The following is a 25,193-nucleotide window of genomic DNA, read 5'->3' as shown; positions in this document are numbered from 1 at the left end:
CCATGGAAGGGGCAGTTCCACCCCAACCCGGGGGGCTTCAAAAGGGCTTTGGTCAGTAGAAGCACCCTTGGGTGGGGGAGGGTTGGTCCCATAAGCTCTGGAGGCTGTGGTGATGCTAAGCAGGCCTAATCTCAAGAGCTGCTGAGCTGGTATCATCTGACCTGCCAGCCATGCATCTCAGAACCAGGGACCAGAAATGCCAGGTGTGTCCCCAGGACAGACAGTGGGTTCACACTGCTCGGCCCAGCATGGACTGAGAGATGGACAGAACAGCAGCTTCATTAAAAAATAGTTTATTAGCTTCTGTGCGGCCCAGTGCAAGTGAAGACAGGCTCCCTCCCCAGGTGTCCCGGCCTCCCCACCTGAGCCGCTGGGGAGCCGCTCTAAAGCGAACCCCTGTGTTGAGGCAGTGTCCTTGTTCATCTGACTCCAGTCCCATTGCTCCTGGCCCAGGGCTAAGCCCCACCTCGAGAAGCCATAGGAATGGTTTCTCCTGAGCGACTGTTGCCTCCAGCATCTGAGAAGATACCCCGGCTCCCAGAGGCTGGGGCCACGTCCACCTGTATGACACCATGCACCTGGGAGAGCTGTGGGCTGTCCAAGCTGGCGATGAGTTGGCGGGGGCCTGGTCGCACAGGCACAAATGTCTGGCGCAGTGTCACTGTCTCGTTGCCCCCAATGTCCCTGTGGGCAGAGAAAGGGTCATAAGCCTGGGGTGACGGGGTGGAGTGGAGAGTAAGGACTGATGGGGAAGCCAGGAAGGAAAGAGCAGAAGGTGGAGCCCTTCAGGCACTTAGGCTCAGCTAGCATCCCCACACCCAGGACCAGGACAAAGCCTGAGTCCCAAGGCCACCTCCACACGGCCAGATCAGCAGTCACCCACACAGCTGCCTGAGCTAGAAATTTCCCAGTCATCCAGGACTCCTCCCTCCCCCTCCCACAAACACCTGGACAAAACTGTTGCAGTGCCTCCCCCTCATCTCCATTGCCAGCTGCTGCCTACCCAGACCATCTCTGCCTCACACTGGATTTCCAAGGCCAAGGAAACTTCAAATGCAGACTTTGGGGCTCAACACAGTATTGCCAAATACTTTCAGTTTTGCCAAGAAAGAAAGTGGAGGAAAATTAATTATCCTCTGCCACAATCATCTTTCCAAAGAAGGGCATTTTAATACCCTAAAACATTGGAAATATGTTATCTCAGGAAAAAAGGAAAGTTATCCCAGGAACAGACAGTTGGCATCTTTAAATTGACATACCTGTTTGTGTGCATGTGTGTGCATATCACACACACACACACACACACACACACACACACACACACACACACACACAGTGCCTTTATTTTCTCCCTTCTTCATGGATCTCTGAAAATCTATTCCCAGACCACACCTGTGGGAATCAGTTTCACCAGCCTTCTAGCTGGTTTTCTTGCCTCCCATCTCATTTTTCCATTCTATTCTCTAACCACTTGAACTTGAACTGACCCCTTAAAGGGTTTGGCTTTCTTGGTGCTGATGGAATGAGACTGTGGCTCCCTAACCCGACACACAGGCTCTCTGACTCAGCCTGTCTGCCTGCACAGCCGCCTCACCCCCCACCATTCCTCCTGCCCACCAGCCCATGGGCTCCTTCCCTTCCCTGAACTCACTTCCTTTCTCATGCTTTGCCCTGGCTGCCTGCTCAGGCTCCCACCACCTCTTCAGTGAGGGCTTCCTTGAGCACCTCCTGCCCTCAGGAAAATGAACCTGGCCCTTCTTTGAGCTCCTCCAGCAATCTGCACATGCACTTTATCCACTGAACGCGACTGCATTTATATCGCACCCGCTCATGCCTGTTAGCATCTATCCTTTCCTGCCTCTGCCTAAATCCTTACCTCTGGCCCCCTACTCAGCCCAAGCCTGCCATGGGGACCCTCTCTGGAGCCACACCCTGTGCAGGCACCTCAGTCCTACAAGGGAATGAACCAACACGCCAACTTTTAGGATAAGCTCTCCTTGGGGCAAAACATTTAGCTTGGAGCCTGCTTGCAAGGGGCTTCCCTGGACCATTCTGTACTCCTTCTACCACTGCTAGCTGTGGGGTTTAGAACAAGTTACTGAACTTCTCTGATCCTCACTTTCTGGTCTGCAAAATGGAAGTGAATATAAAATAAGAGGGTGGGATCAGATGGTCTTGAAGGTGCCTCCAAGCTCCATGAAGGAGGAAAGCAGGGGGAGGCAGGGAGATATATAAAGCCTAACTGTTAAGTTACAGACCGAATTGCTAGACTTCCTATCACAACAGGTAACTAGAAACTAAGTTGATAATTGAGCAAGTAGGTTATACTCTGGCTGGTGACAAATTTGTGTTTTTAATCTGTGCCCACTTTTCCACAGGTACAAAGGTAAAATTGTTTAGGCTCAGACCAGTGTTTAAAGAACTATAATCAAACTGTACTCCCTCAGAACCTGGCCTTTATAACGTTATTTCCAAGAGAAATTGCTTTCCAGTTTCCAGCGTGGGGTGTCAAGATCTCTCCCTTCCCTGTTTTAGTGTCAGGTGAGACCTTTGCCACATCCCTGTTTGGGAGTTTAAGCTGAGCACATCAGTTGCTAAAGCTGGAACGTGTGTGTAACAATGAGCACAGGCAATGAAAACAACTCCTTGACAAGGACACCAAATTAGCACTGTCCTTCAACTCTGTACTTGTTCAGCCAAGTTGCTAGTGCTTGAAACATTTTTTAAAACTACTTCTGGCCGGGCGTGGCTCAGTGGTTGAGCATCAGCCTAGGATCTAGGAGATCTCAGTTCAATTCCTGGTCAGGGCACATGCCCGGGTTGTGGGCTTCATCCCCAATCCGGGGCGTGGAGGAGGCAGCTGATCAATGATGACTCTCCCATCATTGATGTTTCTATCTCACTCTCTCCCTCTCCTTCCCTCTCTCTGAAATCAATAAAGATATATTTTAAACACACACACACACACACACACTCCTCCTGGGCCCCTCTGGTGTGGCTCAGTGGTTGCATGTCAACCTATGAACCAGGAGGTCACAGTTCGATTCCTGGTTCGATTCCTAGTCAGGGCACATGCCCAGGTTTTGGGCTGGATCATGCAGGAGGCAGACAGTCAATGACGACTCTCTCATCATTGATGTTTCTCTCTTTCTCCCTTCCTCTCTCTGAAGTCAATAAAAATAAAAATAACTCCTCCTGGATTTTTCTTCAGTGTCGTTAAAAATCACATACACACATAACAAGCACCCAGTCACACACTCGCCCCGTCCCTCCTTTACAGCCAAGCTTCATTTCTGATTGAAAAGGGCGTTAGTACAGTCCTTGTTTGCCCACTTTATTAATTAGTCTTAGCTCTAAGTCACTTCAGGCTGTTTCCCCAAAGTTAAATGCACCCCCAGGAAGGACACCCTAGGGATATGCTAGAGAATATGATTCAGGCTCTGAGGGACATTCCTGAGAAGGGTTTGAAAGAGACTTTCAGCCTCTGCTGGTGACTGAGGCCATCTGGAGGAGTAAGTTCTGGAATGTTTATTAAATGGCTAGTCACCACTCTGGGTGGCACATCTTATGCTATAATGGGGTTCCATACCACAGCCTTTGATGTGCAAATGGGAACAAAGTAACACCCATCTTGGAATCCAATATATCTGAACCAACAGCTCAGGGACTTCCGCCTCAGGGCTCTCAAGTGTCCTGGTGGCCCTGGCCTGGGCTAGCAGCAGCTGAGGAGCCACAGAATGTCCAGGGAGAACCTGCCTTGAGAAACCATCATCCAACCCTCTCATTTACTGGTGGGGAGACTGGGGCCTTTAAGTGGGAAGGGGAGACTTACACAAGCCCGCAGGCGAAGAGAGGGGCCAGGCCTCCATGCTCTGCTCAGTGGCCCTCTCCTTATTCCCAGGAGGGGGCAAGACTCAAAGGTCTGGTAGGGCTGCTGAGGGGAATCCAGCTCTGGGGGCCCCTCAGAGCAGGGGGATCTCCCTCCATCATTTGCAGGTAAGAGACGCCTGCAGGGGGGAGCTATCTGGAGTCCCAGCTCCACTCTCTAAGCTGCCAGAGACACTTTTAGGGAGATAAGGGTAAAGTACTCCTTTGTAACATATGACATCATCCAGGGTTCAGACTGTGGCAAAGATCAGGAAAGCAACCTTTTCATCTTTGGCCTGTTGGTAACAGTGGAAACCACCAGCAGGCGGAGCCTGCTATGACTGACTGAGTGTGTGTGTGTGTGTGTGTGTGTGTGTGTGTGTGTGTGCGCGAGGGGGTGTTGGGCAGGGTGGACAGGGACCCTGCACCCAGCCCCTCCCACAGGCTGTCTCTTTCCCTCAGGCTCTCTTTGTCTAAAGAAGGAAACACAGCCCCTGTCCCCAGAATGCTGACCTTAGACGTCAGCCTCTGGCCTTTCCTGCTTTCCCTCTGCTGTTGCTGGGAAGGGGCAGGGCAGCTTGTGTGGGTCTTGTGTCATCAGAGATGACAGCACAGGCCCAGGAACACAAGCACTGTGTGAGGCCCTCACAGAGCCTCCCCGGCCCAAGATCAGGTCCAGGCAGGCTGGTAAGGGCCTGGGGCACAGGGCCCTCTCCTCTGGAATTGCTGCCCAGCCCTCATGGTTCAAACCAAGCAATGGGCTTGAGAGTCTATACATGGTGGGTGCCATGCAGGAAGAGCTGTGGCCCTTATGACTGTGAGGCCCTGTGAGACGTGGCCATTAGGTTTTCCATCTGTAAAGTGGGGATGATGATGGCAATAATCAAAATAAAAACTCCCAAAAGGGCACTAAATTTGTGCCAAGCACTATGCTAAATGCTTTATGCTCATCATCTCATTTAATTCTCACGATGAGCCTCAGAACCAGGTACTATTGTTATCCCCACTTTACAGGTGAGAAAAATGAGGCTCAGAGGAGATAAGTCACTTGCCCAAGGGCACATAGCCAGTGAGTGATGGAGGTGGAACTTGAACCCAAGTCTTTGGGATCCCAAAGCTTTGCTTTTAATTATGTGATGGTCTCTATAATGCACTTTAAAGGGTTTTTATGGTCTCCCAAATGAGAAAATATTTCTGAAAGTCCCTAGACAACTCCTGAGTGCTGGGCAATGTTAGTGATGAGTTGCTAGTGATTCCTATGTGAAATTTTAGTTCCCTAATGAGATGGTGAGGCAGAGTGGGGACACAGCACAGCACTATACGCACAGCACTATACGCACAGCAGGTCTCCTTAAATGTTGCTTGGACTGAACTGAGTCAGGAGATATTGCTGGCTGGCCCCAAGCTGCTTTCTCAGACCCTAACAGACGGTACCATCCTGACCAAGAGAGAAAGCAATGTTTGGGCCCAGGGCAGCCCAGGAGGCAGGTAAGGAGACGTCAGACTCACCCAACATTGAGGATCTTGGGTCTCTGTAACCCGGAACCCTCGAGCCGGAAGACAACGTTGGTGAGGGTGGTAGGCAGGGGGTTCTTGAAAACAATCTGTACTTCGCAGTCCTGGCCGACCACAGCTGCTCCCAATAACTGAGAGAAAAAGAGACCCATCCCCACATCAGAGACCCTGGTCAAATACATGGGGTCTGTACACGGCATCAGAGAGGGATCAAAACCCCCTTGAGTCCCACATTTCTGCCCAAGAGGAGGTTCTGCATAAGCCAGAGAGGAAACTCCAAGCCACTCTTCATCTGAAACCACCACAGAATCAGGGAGATGAGATCTCATTTTACAGATGAGAAAACTGAGGTTTGAGAGCCTAGAGCCAATCCCTGATCTTTTCCTCCTAGAACTGCTCGTCAGGCCAGCGTGTTCCTGATTTAGTGCCCTGTCCCCTTCCGCTCCAATTTCCCTCTACCCCTGGTCACCCCCACACTCTAGCCAGCTGCCCTCACCGTGAGGGAGAGGTCCGGGGTGCGCAGACGGAAGGTGTGCTGCTTGGCCAGCACCTGCCCGCTCTCCTTGACGTGGCCTGAGACGTTGAGCAGCATGGCCCCCTGGTCCACAAGGTGGGGCTGGTATTCCTTGTAGGCCACGGGCATGGTCACGCGGTCCGCTGGGGAGAAGAAGCATGGTGTCACGGAGGCCTGCTTCCCCAGACACGGCTTCCCAGGGTCTCCATGTCCACAGCCCCGGGTGCCTGGCCATCTAGGGGACAGGGCTGGGGAAGGAGCACTTACAGGCCCCTGGAGCCAGCACCACCTCCTTCTTGCTCTCCTTGAAAACGGACCCGGTGACACCGGTGTAGAAGGTGACTGAGAGGTAGAGGTGTAGCTTCACAGTGCGGCGGCTGCTGCTGCTGCGGTTGGTCAGTATCACAGTGACCGTCAGGTCCTGCCCCATCACCGCGTCCTGGGCCTCCACCTGTACCGCCACATCCTCAGCTGAGTCCCGGGTGGCGTACACGTTGGGTTTACTGCCATGGGCGGTTGCTGTCTCCACTGCCTTCCGCTCTGCTTCTGAGCCTGGGGGTTGAGAGTCGAGGGTGAGGTTACTGCTACTGTGAGGGTGGGTGAGTGCTCAGTGGGAACATTTGGCATGGGCCTGAGCTGGCCGGGTTGGGGGAATGGTACCTTCTGGATGCTTGTAGGTGTGGGTGACATCCTCCCGCATGTTGGAGCCAATGGCCTTTGTGACGATGAGAGTGCCAATGGCTTTCTCCTCCACGTACACAATCTTGAAGCTGCCATCGTCCTGTCGCTGCCAGTAAACCTTGTCACTGTTCACCTATTGGTGGTGGGGGTGAGCCAGGAGTGAATAAGGCACAAGGTCTGAGGTTGGACCTGACCACAGCTACCTTTCCTGGATCCTGGCAGCAGCAGGGGGTTAGGTCTAAAGGCTGGGAGCTTTCTGGCAGAGTCAAACAGGGAGACCTTCCAAGCTGGGCCAGATGAGGCTAGAGAGCAGGGAGGCTGGTCTGGGAGGCTCCTTGCAAAGTACTTTGGCATTAATAACAGTAATCCCTTATGCTCGTTTGCTGACTTTATGACTTATAAAGCCGATTCACACCCATTATTCCTTTTGATCCTGAGTACAGGAAGCACGACAGCCATTATTATTCCCTTTTACAGTTGAGAAAACTGAGACTCTTAGAATGACTTGCCCAAGGACACACAGCTGGTCAGTCAGCGGTGAAGGCAGGACGAGAGGCCCCAGGTCTACGCCAGGGCTTTGGCTTTCCAGATTGCTCAAGAAGGCATGTGGATCACAACCCTCACCTCAGCAAAAATGAAGGGTGTGTCGTACTTCATGTAGACCAGGCCATTCTTGATGGACTCCACGGAGCAAGGGCCACAGCAGAAGATGCCTAGGGAAGTCAGGGCAGGATGGAGGTGAGAGATCCAAGGAGGCCCAGGGGGACCCTCAGATCCTGGGGAGGGGCCCACCCATCCAGGCCTAGTGTCCACTGCCTTGGGGTCAGCTGCCACCCAGTCCAACCCAGGGAGGGCAAACAGAAGAGTGAAGTTCCATTTGGCCTCGGTCAGTAGGGGGCAGGGGAGGGGCAAGGCCAACCCTGGGGACAGGCCTGCCTTGTTAACCAAATCATCGACAGACTCTTCCTCCATTGGCTGAAGTTGGATGTTGGCTGTCTGTGATCCCCAGAGGTCAGGACCCTCTACATCAAGGCAAATCCAGAGCCCATGGTAACTCTGCTTGCTGGCTGGGAGACCAATGACACCATAGCCACCATTCCAGAAAGATCCAGAACAAGCCCCCAGCTCTGCAGCCCAATCTGTCCTCTCTGTGGGAAGGGGGAGGGGAGCTGGTGGGAAATAGTCTGACCGTGTCATGCTCAGGAGGGTTTTTTAGAGATGAGCTGACAGGGAGGAGGGTTGGCAGAGGACACCATCCAAAAGGAAAGAATCTTAGTTAACACCTAGCAGTATGGTCTTGTTTTAGAGATGGGGAAAGTGAGGCTTGGAGAGGCAAGGTAGATGCCAGGATTTCACAAGACAGCTGGATACAAGAGAATGGAAGGCACTCATATTTACTATGGTCCAGGCATGTTGCTAGTCTCTCTAATACAGGTATATTTTTCTCGTTTGGTCCTCTCAATCACCCTACATGGTATATATTATCCTCATATTACAAACAAGACCACCAAAGCCAAAAGATGCAAGGAACTTACCCAAGATGGCATATCTAAGTAATCAAGCTGGAATCAAGCCTGAGTCTGACTGTCACCAAAGCCCCTGCCTGCTGCCCAGCCCATCACTTTCCAGAGTGGGGACCAGAACTCAGTTCTCCCAGTGTCCTAGGCCAGCTTTTCCAGCATCATAGACATCACTGGGTTGCACAACTCAGGGGACACTGTTCATAGAGATGATTGAGAGAGAGATCTGGCCAGAGACCAGAGGAAAAATGTAGGCTAGGCGAGGGCTATCTGACCCAGGGTGAAGAAGGGAGAGGTGGAAGGCAGGCAGCATGAGGGGCAGGCTGGCTGCCTGGGGCTGCAGTGTTAAGGTGGGAAGGGGCGGGCCCTGTTTGAGAACAGAGTGTACAATAGGTCTAATTTTTGCAAACATGTGTATTGTGGGAAAGAGACTAGTGGGTTAGGTCATCAGTGATTATCTCTTAGGGCTGGGTGTAGGGGCTGCTTTCTTCCTTGAACCTATCTGAACCCTGACTTTTTTCTATACTGTACATATTACTCATAGTGAGCAATGGAACAGACAGGAGAAGACCTGGTGAAAGCAAGAATGCATGTCAAGAAGGGAGGGAGTCAGGGACTAGATTTGCTGTGCTGCTGACCTAATGATCTGTCCTAGAGAAAGTCACTCTACCTCTCTGGGCCACTGTTTTCCACGTGTCCCAAAAGGGCTTGGAGTAGGACCCAAACCCAGCTGATCTTTAGCATCATCAGGGGAACTTTCAAATATGCAGATTCCTAGTAGGATATAGTGGATTGATTGGGGGAGAGAAACCTGTCACTAAATTCTCTTGAATCTTTTTTTGACTTGTGAACCATTTCAGTATATTAACCATTATAAAGAAATAAAACATAGGCATATAGTTATGCAGAAAGGTAAAAATAAAGGCCACATGGCTAATAAGTCTGCTTAAAGAACCATGGGGTTAAAGGACCTGGCTCTAAAGCCCAGTCCAGTGCTGACACTAGGGTTTGTTACCCAGGTTGGGGATTTGGGATATGGGTACAGGAGTTAGGCAGGGCCTCGCCTCACCACTGCTGGTCTCCTGGGGTGTGGCATCTACAACCTGCCACCCATCAAAGCCTGAGGGCAGATCCGGCCTCTTCATCCAGCAGTCATTCCACACGTGAAAGTTCCTGGACAGACATGGAGAGAGTGTTGGGTCTGAGCTGCCTATCCAGGGCCTGCCTCCCCAGTTACCCTCAGTATCCAGGTCTCAGGTCACTGTTCTTTTTTTTTTTTAATCTTCACCTGAGGATATGTTTTTATTGATTTTTAGAGAGAGAGAAACATCAATGTGAGAGAGAAACATCAATCGGTTGCCTCCCATACGTGCCCTGACTAGGGATCACGTACCTAAGTATGTGCCCTGACCAGGAATCGAACCTGCAACCTTTTTGGTGTATGGGACCATGCTCCAACCAACTGAGCTACCAGGCCAGGGCTCAGGTCACTGTTCTTGGCAGGGATGAGCAGTCCAGCCCCAGCCCCAGGCTCACCAAACAGAATCATGGTTCAGGTGTTCGAGAGGCTTCATGTTCTCATCAAAGTAGATGTCCATGGTGAGGGACGTGTCTGTGTCATGTGCCGAGTTGAAGTTGGTGATGGTACGGGTGGCCAGGCCCAAGCAGCGCAGAACTGCAGAGGAGCCAGGTTTGGAGGTTCAGGGGCCAGGACAGGGGTGGGGGGCAGAGGTAGGGGGCACATGAGGCATCAGGTGAGGAATAGTAGGGGGAGAAGGGCAATTGGGGTTGCCAAGCTGGGTGAGGGGTCACTAGGGTCAGGAGGCCTTTGGGTCAGGGTGTGTTGGGGTTTAGGGGAAGCCGTCCGCCTGCCTGGCCTTGTCCCTGCTTCTCCCTTCTCCCTCCCCTCCCCTAGGCTTCTCTCTGTTTGTTAACATTAATTAATGATAATTAAGGCCAGCCTACCATCCACCCCCACCTGTCCCTGCACTGTAGCCACAGCTGGGCCTGGCTCTTGAAGGTGGAGCCTGGCTTCCCTCCCTCCTCCTTGTAGGGCCCAGGCCACTCCTGTCCTAGCCCCTCCACTACCTGTGGTGGTCACACCGGCAAAGACCCAGCACTGGCCAAAGGGGACAGAATAGCCGGTGCGTAGGTAGCTGAGTAGGATCTCCACGCTGCCCACCCACGCTGACGGGTTGGTGCCTCGGGAGTAATCGCCAGACCAGTTCCCAATCAGGACCCCATTGTCATCTAAGGAATTCACCTGTCCAGGACAGAATGGGATGGGAGGAGTTGGAGGAGAGGCTCAGGGCCTGCCACGTGGTCACCAGCCCAGCCCCTAGCCCTACAACCACCCCTCACCCGTAAATGCCTCAGGATCCCTGAGCCCCACCCACTCCATCCCAGAGGGCCCCCCCCCCTCTGGTCCGACACAGGAATGTGAATCCTGGGTGTGCCAAGTTTTGGGTTTGGCTCTACATTCCATTAGAGCTGGGATAGGAGCCAGGAAGGGTGGGGTGGGGTGGGGGGCAGGCAAAGGAGAGAAGAGGAATGAGACCCCTTCCCATGATACCATTTGCAAGGGCAGGGCAGGGCTAGGGTCCTGGAGGAATCAGAAAGACCAGAAGTGAGAGGCAAGAGAGGCAGCAGGCAGACACACAGTAGGGCTCAGAGCCATTAGGGAGCTCACCATGGCAGAGATGACCCGGGAGACACTGATTGGGTCTCCGCGACCTCCATATGGCATGCCCCGCCGGTCCAGGATGTACAGGCAGGCATCCAGCACCCCGTGGTCAAACTGGAAGGAGGGAGGGCAGAGGTGACCACAGCTCTAGGTGGCCTAGCTTGACCCCTAGGCCAGCACCTTCTCTCCCACCCCACCCCACCCCAGCCCACCTGCCTCTAGCTCCCTGGAGTGCATGTGGCCCTGGCCAGCTGTACCTGGCCGTAGTTCCAGGTCCGCTCGCCAATCTGTGCTTCAGTCCCGTAGTAAATTCTCCCAGACTCATTAAGCACATACTCCTGCCGCCAATCCTCACGGTCCACGTATACGATGTCTTCTGCATCCCCAAAATATACATGTATGGTTTCCTCCAGCCCTCTCCCTGGGCCCCACCTCTCCCTGGGCCAATTCTGCACCTCTCTACATAGGACCCAGATCCCCTCACCTGAAAAATGGGAGACTGGCTTCTCCTAGGGTCAGACACCAAGCTGAATCCTAGGAAAGGAAGCCTGGCCTTCCTTCTCTCCTGTCCCCCCCTGCTCCTGACTCTAGCACGCTCACCTGGGCACCAGGGATTGAAGAGAATGTAGATCTCATTGAGGGGGTCGAAGGGCAACAGGAACTCGCCAGCCTCTGAGTGTGTTCGGACTGTGAACTGAAACTTGCCGATGATGGCGTTGGGGGAGGTGTGGACCCGTAGGTTCAAATTCTGCCCACTGGACTTGGTCACCTGGGCCTTCCAGCCTCCACTGCCCCCCTTGCCCACTGGGATGATGATATGGGTGCCCTTGCCCACTTCAGGGTTGTTTCCTAGAATGGGGAAAGCAGCAATTAGCTGGTGAGGCCTCCCTGAAGTGGGGGGGATGAAACCTTAGACTTACTTCTCTCAGCCCCACCCAGGATGTGTATGAGCCAGTGTGTGTGTCCCTGAGTTGGGCCATCGCCTTATAGTCTGAGAGCAGCCTGTCCCCGCCCGATGCTTGCCCACATGCCAGGGCAGAAACCCAGTCTAACATCCCAAACCTGTTCCCCTGACACTGAACTCAGAGGTGGGCAGGAGAGAGAGAGGCCACTGTCACCCTCTGCCTGCTTGATTGTCCCAGCTCCTGGGCTGGAAAAGCAGAGCTGCCCTGGCTGGGTGCACATGCCTCATGTGAAAGGGCAGTCCAGATCCTGAAGGTCAACCCTGCCTGCTCCCAGAGCCCGTGCATCCCTGGTGGAGGTGGTGGGGTACTTGAGAAATTAGAGGCGGGGTGGGCAAGGCCAGGTCCTAATCAAAGGGTACGAGGAGTCGCCCGCCCCCGGCAGCATGGTAATCACCAGCCTGCGCAGTCAACGGCCACCAAGCAACGCGGTGAGGAAGGCACCTGCCCTGGGCCATGGAGACAGAGGGACAGAGTTGGACAGAGAGAGTAGAGAGAGCCAGCCACACCCTGGGGAAGGAGAGCAGACCCAGAAAGACCACGCAGAGGCAGCAACACTGAAGCAAACACCTGAGGAGAAAGAATACTGGGAGAGATGCCCCTGGAGGCTTGAAGGGGGTGAGCTTAGGAAAATGGGGACACCAAGACTCTCCCTGAGACACACCCCTAGGGACACACGCATTTGCACCTGCCTTATACGGCAGAGGATGAGGAGTGAGGTGAGGGAGGGTGCCCCTCTGACCCTAATACCAAGGCTGGAGGCCCTGCTAGCCAGTCCCCCTGCCCAAGTTTCCACCCTTCCCACTACAGACCAATGTGCAGTTCCAGGATGACACGATCGGAGGACTCATAGGGCCGAGACAGGAACAGGACCATGTGGAAAGGTTGCCCACGGCGCAGGATCAGCTCTTCGTATTCAAACTCATCCGTGTGGTGCTCTCGGCGGTTCTGGTCCGAGCGTGAACTCAGCAGATCCACACCAGTCACTACCAACATGCCCTCTGCAAAGTCAGAGCTCCTGGTCAGCGAAGTCCCATGGGGAGCCCAGGCCCCCATCATTAGCCTCCCAGGCCCCCAGAGATGCCAGGATGAGTTTCAGTCCCCATTAAGGCCTTTTGGCTCTCAGTTAAAGCCAGCCTCACCTCGGATGGCACCATCTCCAGCTGCGTTCACACCACTGCCCCGTGAGATAGGCCGGCGGGAGTCTGAGCCCCGGGAGTCAGGTCTTCGGCCCCCAGAGCTGGACCCTCGACCCCTGGAGCCAGAGCCTCTGTGGGAGTCAGGCCCCCAGTCGTCATCTGCCCCACTCCGGCAGGAGCAGCAGCTACAGCAGCGAGCCCAGAAGGAACGGCTTCCTCTGCGTGACCGTCTGTCTGGCTCCGGCTCTGGCTCCGGGGAAGGTGTGGTTGGGGGCTGCCAGGGGTTCCAGCCCCAGCGGCCCATGTCTGAACGAGGACCATCCATCATGTCTGTGTGGAAGAGGCAGGGAGGCTTCGGTCACCCTCTCGGACTTCCGTTAGCCAGAACGCCCCAGCCAGCCCTGCCAGCTCAGCCAAAACCCCTCTATTCAGAGAGCTGATTTGATTCCAACCGGCTGATGGAGATGACCTTATTTTGATACAGAGATTCCCCCAGACCCATCCAGAGACTCCTCGAGGACTCATCTCAGATTTACCTAAAGAAACTTCCCACACTGCAGTCTTCCCTGCTCCCCTCCACATAGACACCCACCAAACCAGATGCCCAGTGGAGAAACCTGCTGGAAGACCCATCCCAGGAAATGCGTGGGCACTTGTCACAGCCTCAAGACCCAGCTGCACAGACCACCCATCCCCAGTGCTGCTCCCTCCACAAGCTGCTCCTCAGTCTAGAACAGACGTTGACCAGCCCACCGCCTTCAGGACCTCTCTCTTCCTTTTTCTTTCTTCTTCCCCCCCCCCTTTCTTTCCCCTTCCTCCCTCCCTCTCTCCCTCCCTTCCCTTCTTTCTCCCTCACCCAAGGATATGTTTCCATTGCTTTTTAGAGAGGGGTAGGGTGGAGAGAGAAATCCATCAGTAGCCTCCCGTCAGCTCCCCAATCAGGGATCGAATCCACAACCTAGGTATGTGCCCTGACTGGGAGTCGAACCCACAACCTTTCCGTGTACTGGAGGGTGCTCCAATCAACCCAGCCCCCCAGCCAGGGCTAGGACCCATTTCTTAGCAGAGATTCCCCACCCAAGGCTCCTGGCAAAAAACAGGCGGGTGACGAGCTGGACTTGGGGTCCTTGGCATTCCCCACGTCGGGTCAAACCCGGTGATGGGGTCCCCCCGGGGGGGCGGCTCGCGGTGCTGGAGCCCGGGCTCCCGGGCGCGGAGTCCGGCATCCTGGAGCGTCGCCGGGCGCGCAGGCTTGGGCCGGCCCGCGCTCCACTCCGCGGGGTCGGCTCCGGACGTGCGCGGCCCCCAGACGGCGCCGTGGGGCTCAGCGCCTCAGAGCCCGTCGGGCTCCTCACCTGGTGGCGGTGCTGGCGCGGGCAGCGCGGGGTGGCGCGGCCGGGGTGGAACTGGTCGGGACGGATGGGACGGGACAGACGCGCCGGACGCCGCCGCACAAGTGGAAGGTGTGGGGCGGGCGGACGAGTGGTTTATGTGGGGGGTAGGGCGGGGCCGGCTACTAATAAGGGGAAGCTTGGTTGCTCCATCGAGGCCCGGCCCCCAGAGGCTGTCTCCAGAGGTAGGGGTGAGAAATAAGTACCCGTGGAAGCCTCTTTTCCCTTTCGAGGAACTGAGAAACCATAGAAACGGAATGGTCCGGGCTGGGGGCTGGGACAAGGGAGGGAGCTGGGGAGGGGGGTCTGTCAGGGCCAAAGCTGGGCGAAAGCGGAAGGCTTTGGTGATACGGTCACACCAGGCTGATTCCTGCCAGGCTGCGTGCTTAAGGAACCCTTTTGAGGGCAATGGAGCCCCTTTCCCCCACACCCCTATCCGGCTGACCCTTTGTTGCCAAGCTCAGGCTGCCTGCCTGTGGTCGTATAGGCCTCCTGCTACGCTACCAGGCTCCTATGCAGCCCAGGTCAGGCTCAGCCCTGTGAAACTGGCCTGGTCCTGGTACCCAACCTGCCCAGGGAGGTCCTTGAATCCCAAGGTGCAGACTGGTGACATCAGCAACCTGGCCCTGAGACTGGCTCCACCAGCCAACCCATGATCTGCAGGCTCTAGCAGATCCTCTCACCCCCGCCCCCCCAAACCCACCCTCTTCTTCCAGCTGCTCCATAGCCCCTGGCATGAGTGAGCAGCCCCAGCTTCCTGTGTCTCTCTTAAGTTTGGGATTGGGGGGTGGTCAGAGTAGGAGCGATCCCTTGTTTTCTCCCCCCAGCCTGGGGGTTTGGGGGAAGCTGAGGACTTACTCTGAGTCTTGGGTGGGAACTGAGACCCCCTCCCCAGGCTGCAGAGTACCCCCCTCTCACTGAGAGGAGTGTCTGGTCAGTTGGAGTCCTGGGTTCTCCAACTCGGAATTCTTCCTGGGAATCCTGATCAACCGGCTCTAGGCACCTGCCCTGTGTGCATCCCAACTCCACCCTGCACAGGGGAAACACCGGGATGCTGCTGCAGAGAGACTACCAAGGTAAAGGGGAGGCCAGGTATCTTCAAGGAGGCTTTCTTGTGAGTTCTGCAGAAGGCTGGGGCTCCTTTCTTAGGACCTCTTCCCTCCATCCTACCTATGTCCCAGCTCTGCCCAACAGCCACTGAACCAGAAGACAGTGTAAACACCGTTGGCAAGAAGACACAGGAAGCCAACAGAGGAGAGGCTGAGTTTGATGATGCATCAGGCAGGGAGGTGCCTCAGGGAGTGGGGACAGAGGCAGCTCTCCACACTCATGTTGACCTTTTCAGCCCATCTCCAAGCCCCAGCCCTGAAGGGGGTCTGCCCCTACCTCCAACACTTCTGAGACAATCTACCTGTGGAAATCAAAGTCCCAGGCAGATGTGAAGCAGGTCAGCCAAAGGACTTTGTTGAGGGGATGTTTGTGCATTACTATGAATATGGAAAGGGGCGGGACCCTGAGGATCCGGATGTGTGTGAGCAAACGTGGGCCCAGGTAGATTACCAGGGAACCAGGAAAATGCCCTGTCATACTCTCTCCCTCTTGTTTCAATCTTTCTCTTTACCCACCCAGCCAGGTTTGACTCAGTGCCCTAACCCGAGCCACTCCTTTTTCCTCCCTCCTGGAGGTTCAAGTGTCTCAGGGATTTCAGCCAGGACAAGGTGTGTGTGTGTGTGTGAGAGAGAGCATAAATGCCTGAGGGTACACGTGTGCATGGGCCTGTGTGTTGGGGATCACCATGGGAGAGGACACCTGGTTCCGTACCTCAGGGAGTGAGGCCAGGCTCTGCCCAACCATTCCATATCCATATAGAAGAAAGAACATGAGTCTGAAATCCCAGAGCAAGGGGTACAGCTTTGGCTCCAGCACTTGAGCTCACTAACCTTGGGCATGTCTTAACAGCAGTTTCCTCATCAGAACAATGAACCTGATCATCTCAACTCTAAGAGCTTATGGTGATCAAATGGGATCAAGTATTTTCAAGGGCTCTTCAACCAAAGAATGCAATTCATGGAGATGAATATTGTTCTAAGAGAGTGGAGCAAGGGTGCTCTGACCCACTTCTCCAGGAAACAGCCTTCTCAGCTGTGCTGAATGAGAGCCAGGGCTCCTGGGCAGAGGGCATGTGGGAGGGGCAGGGGTCATGGAAGAAACTTTTACGAGTCCTTCCACTTGGAGACTTAGAGCTGTTTTGTAGCCCAGCCCCAACCAGAACCTGACTCCAAACCTGATTCTAGCCTGGAACCTAGACCCACCTCTAGTCCCAACCAGAAGGTAAATTCAAGTCAAGCCCTCACCCTCATTCTGCCCAAACCCTGAGGCTCCGATTTCTCCATGACAGGGAATAGCAGGACTGAGCATAAAATAAAGGAAACAGGGTGAGCCAACACACCCTAACTCTCTCCTTCTTTTCCAGAAAGGTGGCAGTAGTAATGGTGGTGACAGCGGTGGCAACAGCAGCAGCTTAGCAGCCTGAGAGGCCTCTTCTTTCTTTATTCAGTCCTAATAAGTTATAGGGCAAGGATGGGGGCAGGGTCTCTTAGATGAGGATGCTGCTAACTGAAGGTAGCAGCTCGGCCAGGTGTTCCAAGGTGCCCACTGTTTGGCACAGGGGGTTGCCCTGCAGGTTGAGGAGAACCAGCTTGGGGCAGGAGGCAACAGGCTGAAGTGCTGCAGGCTGCTGCAGACCTTGTGCACGAGAGTCAAGGAAAGGTTGGCAGGTTCCCCCAGATCTTATCTGCTCCTGTGTACCCATCACTGTTTTCCCTCAAGAGCAGGGACTGCTGCCTGGCAGCCTAGTTGGTGGGCATCTTGCACACTTCCCTAGAGGGAGTAAGGCTCTGGCAAGGACTGCAAATACTTGCCCACAGGGGCCAGGGAGGAAGCACAGGGGAGGGCTGGGTGTGGTACTAGAGGAATGGTGGAGACTGTGGCCAATGGGAAGGCTAGCCCTGGCTAGTGGCATCCTCGTCTCAGTAGTGACCAAAGAATGCCAAGTGAAAATGCAGGTCAAAGGTTGCTTTAACTTCCAATAGTTAAGAGGAATCAGAATTACAAGTTTTTTAAATATGAAATTTCCTGACTTTTAGAATACTAACTGGTACGCAAGAATATTTGTAGACTGCACGTTTGTGAACTCTGGCTTGAGGAAGTCACTTGTTCCCAGCAGAACTCCACCTGTGCAAGTCAAGGACAGCCATGCACAGCCCCAGGCTATCCTCTCTCCTTAGCTTAAACTGCCAGAGCCCCTACCCCAGGGAATACCCTCTCAGGGAGGCACCCACCCTGTTTGCTGTCCTTAGTTTCCCAGTGTGGCATCTCACCCTATCCACTGTCTAAAACGCACCTAGAGCTTTTTTATCCACTCATCTACTGGGGTGGGGGGTGGGACGGGGTGGAATGGGTCAATGGGGAGAAAAAGGGGCATCTGTAATGTTTTGAACAAAAACATAAATAAATTAATTAATAAATTAAGATAAAATAAAATAAAATAAAAAGCACCTAGAGCCCTGGCTGGGTGGCTCGGTTAGCTGGAGCATTGTCCTGTGCACCAAAATGTTGAAAGTTCAATTCCTGGTCAGGGTACATACCCAGGTTGTGGGTTTGATCCCTCCTGGTCAGGGTGCATATAGGCAGCAACCGCTTAATGTTTCTCTGTCTCCCTTCCTCTCTCTCTTTATTCTTGGGTGAGGGTAAAGAAAATGCTTTGTTTAAAAAAAATAGTAATACAGCCCTGGCTGGTTTGGCTCAGTGGTTGGAGCTTCAGCTTGAGGATTGAAGGGTCCTGGGTTTGATTCCGGCCAAGGGCACATACCTCGATTGTGGGTTCGATCCCTGGCCCCGGCCAGGGTACATGCAGGAGGCAGCCAATCAATGTGTCTCTCTCACATTGATGTTTCTCTCTTTCTCTCTCCCTCTTCCACTCTTTGAAAAGCAATGGGAAAAAAATCCTTGGGTGAGGATTTTTTTAAAAATTAATTAAAAATAAATAAATAAATGAATAAAAGGCACCTAGAAGGAAGGATACGGTTGTTGCACAGTAAGAGCTCCTGCAGCCGGGGTAGATTAGTGACACCGTCCAGGGACTCTATGGCATTATTGCTGGCCTGCAGCACCTGAGGAGCAGGGAGGGTCAGGAAGACAAGGCAGGCAGGTGCAGTCAGCCTGAAACTGGTACAAGCAACTGGGGTGCCCAGGGCGAACAGCTTACAGTGCACTGAAGGGCTCCTGGGGTCAGACTGGGTGACGGAAAGGGGAAGGCAGGGGTCATCTGCAGGGGCTGGGAGGACCTGGGTATCTCTCTGTATCATGGGCAGGCTTCTGAGGTAGAGGAAGGGAAAAAGGACCAACCAGGACAGTGATGGAGGAGTGAATGCTTTACCTCAAGGCAACGCAGGGCAGCCAGTGCCGGGGGCAGGGCTCGGAGACAATTGTGCGATAGGTCAAGATGAGTGACCAAAAGCAGCTGTTCCAGATGGCAGAGCACCGTCAGATCCTGAGGAGAGGGAATGTCCAATGGGGAAGGGCCTCAGCCATCATTTATTAGGCACTTGCCCTCTGTGCCCCACACAGGCCCTTGGGGACCCCAATTAAGGAGAGGACGGGCAGGTGGGAAGCTTACCTTACAACCCACCACAGTACATGCTAGTCAAGGACATGGGACAGACATAAGTGCTGTGGGTGACGTGGCCAGTGGAGTGAATGGAGTGGGAGCAGGTACACGGGACAGAGGAGGGAGCTGGGGGGAAATACAGACACTGGCAGGAGTAGGCCTGGTGGGTTGAGGGATCGGTTTGGTGGGAGCAGAGCTGGGCTGAAGTGACAGGATAAAACTAATGTGTTGGGAAGATTGGTTGGGAAGGACTACAATAGAGTAAAATCAGTCTTAAAAGTTTGTCAGGAAACTGCAAACTATTCAGGTTTTAGGTGTTGGCCTGCTTCAATGAGCAGATGAAATGTCCAGAAAGGCATCTGAGACTGAAGGCAAAGCTGGGGGCATGGTGAGGCCGGACAGACAGGGCCTCAGCTGAAGCCCAGGGAATGAATAGAAAAGCTGGCCAGGCCATGAGGAAGAAGGGTGGGCCAGTGGGATGAGGGCCCAGGGAGGGCACATGCACAGTCTATACCTTGTGACTCAGGTGCAGCACTCGCACCTCTGCATACTCCATCTTGAGCACGCTGTTCTCCAGCAAGAACTTGCTGCGCAGGTCGTCCAGGTATGCTGCCCTCATTGGGTCCACAGCCTGGCGGGGATGGGGCCAGCAAGGAATTTGTGTCAGCTGCCTTCCTCCTGCCCACGGGTCCTCCCCCTTGTCTGTTCCCACAGGTCTGGCTTGCCTTGAGGGTCTGGAAGTACTGCAGTGTCTCCTTCTCATACAGGAGGGGGTCCAGCGCCCGCATCAGCAGGATGATGGTGAGTAGGCACCCTGAGGAAAGGGTGGAAAAAGGACCATCTCTCCTGGACCCTCCTCTGCTCCCATATTCTTGAGGCCCGTCCTGCGCCCTGTCCCCCCCAACATACACAGAAAGGGGCTTTATAAGAGGAGCAGGATCTCAGGGAATAGGGCCTCACATTTATTCTCAGGCTCTAGCTCCTGCAGCTCCTTACAGGATTTAAGCTCGGACTGTAGCACTGTGGACTTCTCCATCGACAGCTCATACCTGGGGGGGGGGGGGGGGATGATGCCCATAACCCTGGAGTACTGGCCACCTCCCTATCCAGGCTGAGACCATCTGCCTGAGCCCCCTGCCTCCCATCCAAGTGGCCTGATGCCCAGAGCCCTCTCTTGTAGGCGTGCTTCCCTGTCATCACCTGAAGAGCTGCTCATCTGTGGCCGAGTCCCGGCACCAGCCCTCTTGGTGGCCTGAAAGAGATAGTAGATGGTAGGAGGGGACACCCATGACAGAAAGAGGGAGCAGGGGGGCTGCTGCAGGTTGCGTCACCTTTTAAGAGCACACACTCCTTCTGGACATCACTTGCTGTCCAAATGACACGAAATGTATGTTGGGGCAACTGGTCGTTGAGGGAGGCAGCGGGCAGGTCACAGAGCTGGGAGCACTGGGTCAAGGAAATGCACAGCAGTACCACTTTTCTGACTCTCCCACCCCAGCCCTGCCCCAGCCCCCACCATGCCCCACTAATCCTGGGATACCCAGACAGGGCTGGGCCGGTTCCTGCCATCTGGAGTCCTCCACTCCACAGCCAGGGGTAACTCATCAACCATGAGCAGCAAGGTCTCCATCCTAGAGTCCACCTGGCACAGGGGACAAGGAGAGACCCTGTCAGCCCCAACAGCATGAAGTCCACAATCCACTATGTTCTCCAGCCAAAGCTGCAGGACTCACCAAGAGGGGCCGAGAGAAGGAGACAGTCAGACAGGCCTCATCCCGGCTCACGTGCAGGCAGTGCAGAGCATCCTGGGGGTCAGCTGGGGTGGAGACACAGACTCGGTCTCCTTAAATCCTCTTCCATTCCTTCCAAGCCCTAAACACCCAGCCTCCTGCCACCCTGCTCACCTCGTCCTAGGAGCCATCGGTGATAGAACCAGGCGCTCTGATCATTGGGGTCAGTGAAGAAGGCATTCTGCACCAGCTCTAGCTCTGCAGAAGCCAAAAAGGCACAGGGCTTTGGTTAGAAGGCTGGTGGGATCCTGGCTGCCCCAATATCCCACCCTCTCCTTGGAGTACCTCCAGTCCTCCACTATATGCTGGCTTTGTACCGTGGCTACATATATCAGTTTTATTTTCCCCACTGGACACTTAAGCTCCCTTCTGTCAGGGGCTGAATCTTATGCACCCCCAGAGCCAGGCATGAAGTAGGTGCTCAATAAACCCAAGTGGAGGTTCAGGAACAGGACTAGGCTGAAAGGGCAGTGCTCCTCCCCAGCACCCCTGACCCTGCTTACCTTTGAGCAGCACATCCTCAGGAAGGCGCCCCTGTGGTCCAGAGTCTGGCTGGGGATGCAGCTGGGGCAAGAGGCAGGAGCGGTAATGCCAGGAAGAGTAGTTGGAGAAGTTTCGAACAATGAGACTATCAGTGAATGCAAGCTCCTCTGCAGGGGGCACAGCTGCCTGTGCAGCCACAAAACGCCGGTAGTCCCAGCAATGAACTGGGGGGAGGGGTGACAGCACATCTCAGAAACAGGGCAAGAGGAGCTCCCTGGTTTGTAGCCCTGGAGGTCCCAAGAAAGACCTCTATGCATCCCACGGAATTTGGCTCCATCATTCCTTTGCCAGTGGGCCCATCATGGTCATCCCTCCCCACTCTGGGCCTAACTGAGGCCCCAGTAGGAGGATGTGGGGCAGATGAGGACTGTGGGGACAGAATCTGCAGGCACGTACAGTTCCGTTCATCAACCTCGAGGAAGCGGGCACACAACTCCAGCTCCCGTGCCCAGTTGGGCTCTGGCAGGCGGCTCAGCAGCCAGCAGCGGTGGTGCCAAGTACCATAGGACTTGGGGTTCACCCTCAGGCAGCTCTCCAGGAAACCCAGTTCTGCCTTCACCAGAGTAGCCATCTCCTCGGGGGATCTGCACCCAAAGGGGAGTGGGGATCAGGGCCCTCCAACACCCAACTTCAGCTCACCCCTGACTTTCTGCACCCATCCTCCACTGCCCTCTGCCTATGCCTCTGGCTACCCCATTCCTCCTCTACCACTGGACCCAGGCAGGGCAGCGGTAGGGCTAGGGCCATCTTCCTGGAGCCTTGAACCCCTACGCACTTCTGGGACTCCAGCCGCTGGAGCACCTCTCGTCGACAGTTCCAGAGGGTGGCAAAGTCAGGGTTGGCTCCCAGAATCTGGCTTGTCAGTTCCAGCACTGACTCATCCAGCTCGCCAGCCTGGCGCTGAGAAGATAGGTAGCAGGGTTAGAGATCATATCATTCTCCCACTGCAGGGCTAAATAGCATAAACAGAGCTACCCAACGTTCTGTAAATCCCATGCCATACAATAGGCAGTATGCAAAGCGCTTCATGGGTTTACATGTATTCTCTCATTTAATTTTCACAAAAGCCTTATGCAGTAAGTGCAATTATTAGCCCCATTTTACAGATGAGCAAACTTGAGGCCCAAAGAGATTCAGTAATTTGCCAAGGTCACACAGTAGTAAGTGATAGAACCCAGATATAGATCCAGGCAGTCTGATTCTGAGGCCCAGCTCTTGGCCTCTGTGCTATATACTAAGGGGGGCACGTGGAGAGAGGGCTAATTGTGAGGGCCCCACCTTCTGGAAGACAGTCTGGGTGGCTGACTGGTATAACTTCAGCTTCTGTTCCCGCTCTAGCCTTTTGGCCTCAGCCTGCTCCTCCGAAGTCTTCACCTTCAGGCGCCCGTGCTACAGGGATGGGTGGGTTGCAAAGGAGCAGGCTGACTTTTGCGGGGCAGGCCCACCGAACACCCACTGCGGAGCGCCAGGTTTACACCGGGAAATGGAGAGAGGCAAGACCACCAGGGGCAAGGGCCTGGGCGTGCTGAGGTGAGGGGCTGAGCTCAGGGTTCTCACCATGGTGTCGGCTCTGGGTTCAAGACAGGGGAGGAGTCCAGTGGCAGCCTGTGAAACCTGGGGAAAGAAGTGTCAATCATGGGAGTCCCGCCCCCACTAGCCCCGCCCCCAGTTGTCTCCCGGAAGCCGCACGCAAACCCAGCCTGAGACCCCCCGGAGTGTAAAGGGGTTCTGGACTAGCACTGCACGTCCGGGAGGAGGTACCCATCGGGCTGGGACTTGCACCCGTGCGGCCCTGCCCACAGCCCTATCCGCCAGGGCCAGACCCAAGCCCGGGCATTTAGGCGATGGGGCCACTCCACGCCCGGGGGCTACCGTTGCCAGCCCACCCCACAGCTCCCAGGCACTCCCGGCCCGGCGGGCGGACCCACCTGAGCTGGGAGCCGGCGTGAGGAACGCGGAGCTGAGGCGCCCGCCACCGAGCCCGGGCGCTGGCTAGAGCGGCGCCCCACCTCGGCTCTCCGAGTCGCAGCGCCCTCTGCAGGCCTGCGGAGAGGCCACGAGCGGAATAGGTAGGCTCAGAAGGCGCGTGCGCTGGGTCCAGAACCGCCAAGTCCCTGCTAGCCCTCTGACGAGTATGACTGCGCATGCGCGGCTCTGGCCGGCGCCTGAAAGCTGTGGCCCTGTGGTTCCTGTCAGCTGCTCCAACAGCAATTCAGTTGCAGAGGTTTCAACAGCCGGAAAACAAAGCCGTCACTACTCCACTGACCTCACTCTGCCCGCAATGGCCACCTCCTAGTTGCCAGATCTAATAGGTGGAGTTTCCTGTCCGTATCTTCCATGACCTCTGCAGCATTTGACGCTACTGACTTCCTTCGACTTGACACCCTGTCCTGGCTTCTCTTCCTGCACCTTTGCCCCTCTCTTCTTCTCCCCTAAAAGTTAGTGATCTTCAGGGCCCTTTCTTCACCCCCTTTTTGCTTCACATACTATTTCAGGAGAATGTTCACAAATCTAAGCCTTTAACTGCTAGGAGTTGGAGCTCCCCAGAGGTCTATCCTGGGCCCACAGATCTTCTGACCCACACTTTCTCTGGGTGACTTCATGCACACTCATGGTTTTAATTGCTACCCGTAAGCTGATGACACCTCAAACTTATATCTCCAACCCAGATATCTTGCAAGCTATAATAATTAATGAAAAAAAATATATATGCGCACACATATTCAAAAGCCTATTAGATATTACCTGGGTGTCCTAGAGATACCTTGAACTCCAAATGTCAAAAGGTATCATTGTCTTTTCTCCAGCCAGCCTAAACTTTGGCTTTTATGTTTCCCTATTGTAGTGAATACTACTATTTCCTCCTCCACTTTCCTTAATACAGTATCACTTAAATACCATCTCTATTCCCAGTGCAATAAGAATTTAAGCTCATTTTTCCCCTGGATTGTTGAAAGTCTTCTCAATGTTCCCCCATCTCCACTTTGTTCCCTCTATTATCAGTTTATCCTCTGTGCTGCTGGATCAATCTTTCTAAAATGCAGATTTGATCGTGTCACATCTGTGCCTAAAAGCCTTCCATAGCTCTTGACAAATTTTCAGGACAGACTTTGAATCTCCCAGGTTAGCACAGCAGGCCTTTTGGCACTTAGGCCCTGCCCACCCTTCCAGCCTCATGTCCTGTCTGTCCCTGTTAAAAACTCTTCATCACAGCCGGTAGCACTACTTTCAGTTTCCCAAATACATTAACCTGTTCCCTTTTCTTGACTCTCCTTCCTTTGCCAGGTAACTCCTGTTCATCTTACAGATTTAACTCAAGTGTCACCACCGGGAAGTTCTCCAAAATATCTCAGCCTGATTTAGAAGACCTTCATATGTGTTGTTAAAGATAGTGCTTATATTCCCTGTGTCTACTTGGTTTGTACGCATGTCTCTCCTATCAGACTCAGAGTTCCTGGAGGACAAGAACAACACTTTTGGTGTTACCTCTCTGATACCTTGCCCTGGTTCCTAGGAGTTATTGGGTATTTATTTGAATGAATGAATTAACAAAACACCACATAGGGTAAGGGCTGGCTTGGCTGGACCTAATAGTGAGTACTGTTGGCGTTTAGGAATGGGAGAGTTTGTGTGTCCAGGGACCAGTTCAGGAAGGTTTCCTGGCAGAGACTTCATGGAGTTCAAGGTGACAATGTGTATGTGTGTGTGATGTATTTTTGAGAAGTGTATGTTTATGTCGCGTGTGTATGTTTATAACTCACATCTGAGTAAGAAAGTATGGTTTTAAATTCTTTATATTTCTTCCACACCTTTTAAATAATACCTACCTGCTAGGGTTGAAGTGCAGATTAAATAAAATAATGTATAATGTATGTAAAGTGCTTAGAATGGTGCCAACATTGAGTAAAGACTCAGTAAA

The 25,193-nt window shown here is 54.0% G+C and overlaps 2 protein-coding genes across 3 annotated transcripts; both read right to left on the bottom strand.

Moving 5' to 3' along the window:
• Positions 1 to 279: 279 nt before the first annotated feature.
• On the bottom strand, positions 280 to 14,336 carry TGM1 (transglutaminase 1). The gene is made up of 15 exons (XM_081140653.1): positions 14,237 to 14,336; positions 12,885 to 13,211; positions 12,555 to 12,743; positions 11,381 to 11,629; positions 11,038 to 11,156; positions 10,787 to 10,894; positions 10,186 to 10,360; positions 9,634 to 9,772; positions 9,167 to 9,270; positions 7,202 to 7,290; positions 6,557 to 6,710; positions 6,164 to 6,448; positions 5,879 to 6,039; positions 5,377 to 5,513; positions 280 to 684 (listed from the first exon to the last, which is right to left on the bottom strand). The coding sequence occupies exons 2-15, from the start codon at positions 13,207 to 13,209 to the stop codon at positions 456 to 458; spliced, it is 2,463 nt and encodes an 820-aa protein (XP_080996779.1). The 5' UTR covers positions 13,210 to 13,211; positions 14,237 to 14,336; the 3' UTR covers positions 280 to 455.
• Positions 14,337 to 16,709: 2,373 nt separating this feature from the next.
• RABGGTA (Rab geranylgeranyltransferase subunit alpha) lies at positions 16,710 to 23,410 on the bottom strand. 2 transcript variants are annotated; one of them, XM_081161897.1, is made up of 17 exons: positions 23,203 to 23,410; positions 22,832 to 22,888; positions 22,553 to 22,663; positions 22,050 to 22,174; positions 21,671 to 21,858; positions 21,235 to 21,438; positions 20,846 to 20,929; positions 20,675 to 20,757; positions 20,482 to 20,583; positions 20,273 to 20,378; positions 20,142 to 20,193; positions 19,902 to 19,990; positions 19,667 to 19,755; positions 19,456 to 19,572; positions 18,711 to 18,824; positions 18,357 to 18,444; positions 16,710 to 17,017 (listed from the first exon to the last, which is right to left on the bottom strand). In XM_081161897.1, the coding sequence occupies exons 2-17, from the start codon at positions 22,832 to 22,834 to the stop codon at positions 16,869 to 16,871; spliced, it is 1,704 nt and encodes a 567-aa protein (XP_081018023.1). In that variant the 5' UTR covers positions 22,835 to 22,888; positions 23,203 to 23,410; the 3' UTR covers positions 16,710 to 16,868. The 2 variants fall into 2 exon arrangements, with proteins under 2 accessions (XP_081018023.1, XP_081018024.1); XM_081161898.1 differs by lacking the exon at positions 23,203 to 23,410 and adding an exon at positions 23,041 to 23,066 and having other exon boundaries at positions 16,779 to 17,017; positions 22,832 to 22,889.
• Positions 23,411 to 25,193: the final 1,783 nt, after the last annotated feature.

The sequence above is a fragment of the Miniopterus schreibersii genome (genome assembly GCF_964146895.1).
Source record: "Miniopterus schreibersii genome assembly, chromosome: 1".
Classification (NCBI taxonomy): Eukaryota; Metazoa; Chordata; class Mammalia; order Chiroptera; family Miniopteridae; genus Miniopterus; species Miniopterus schreibersii.
This window is presented reverse-complemented; position numbering and strand designations above follow the sequence as displayed.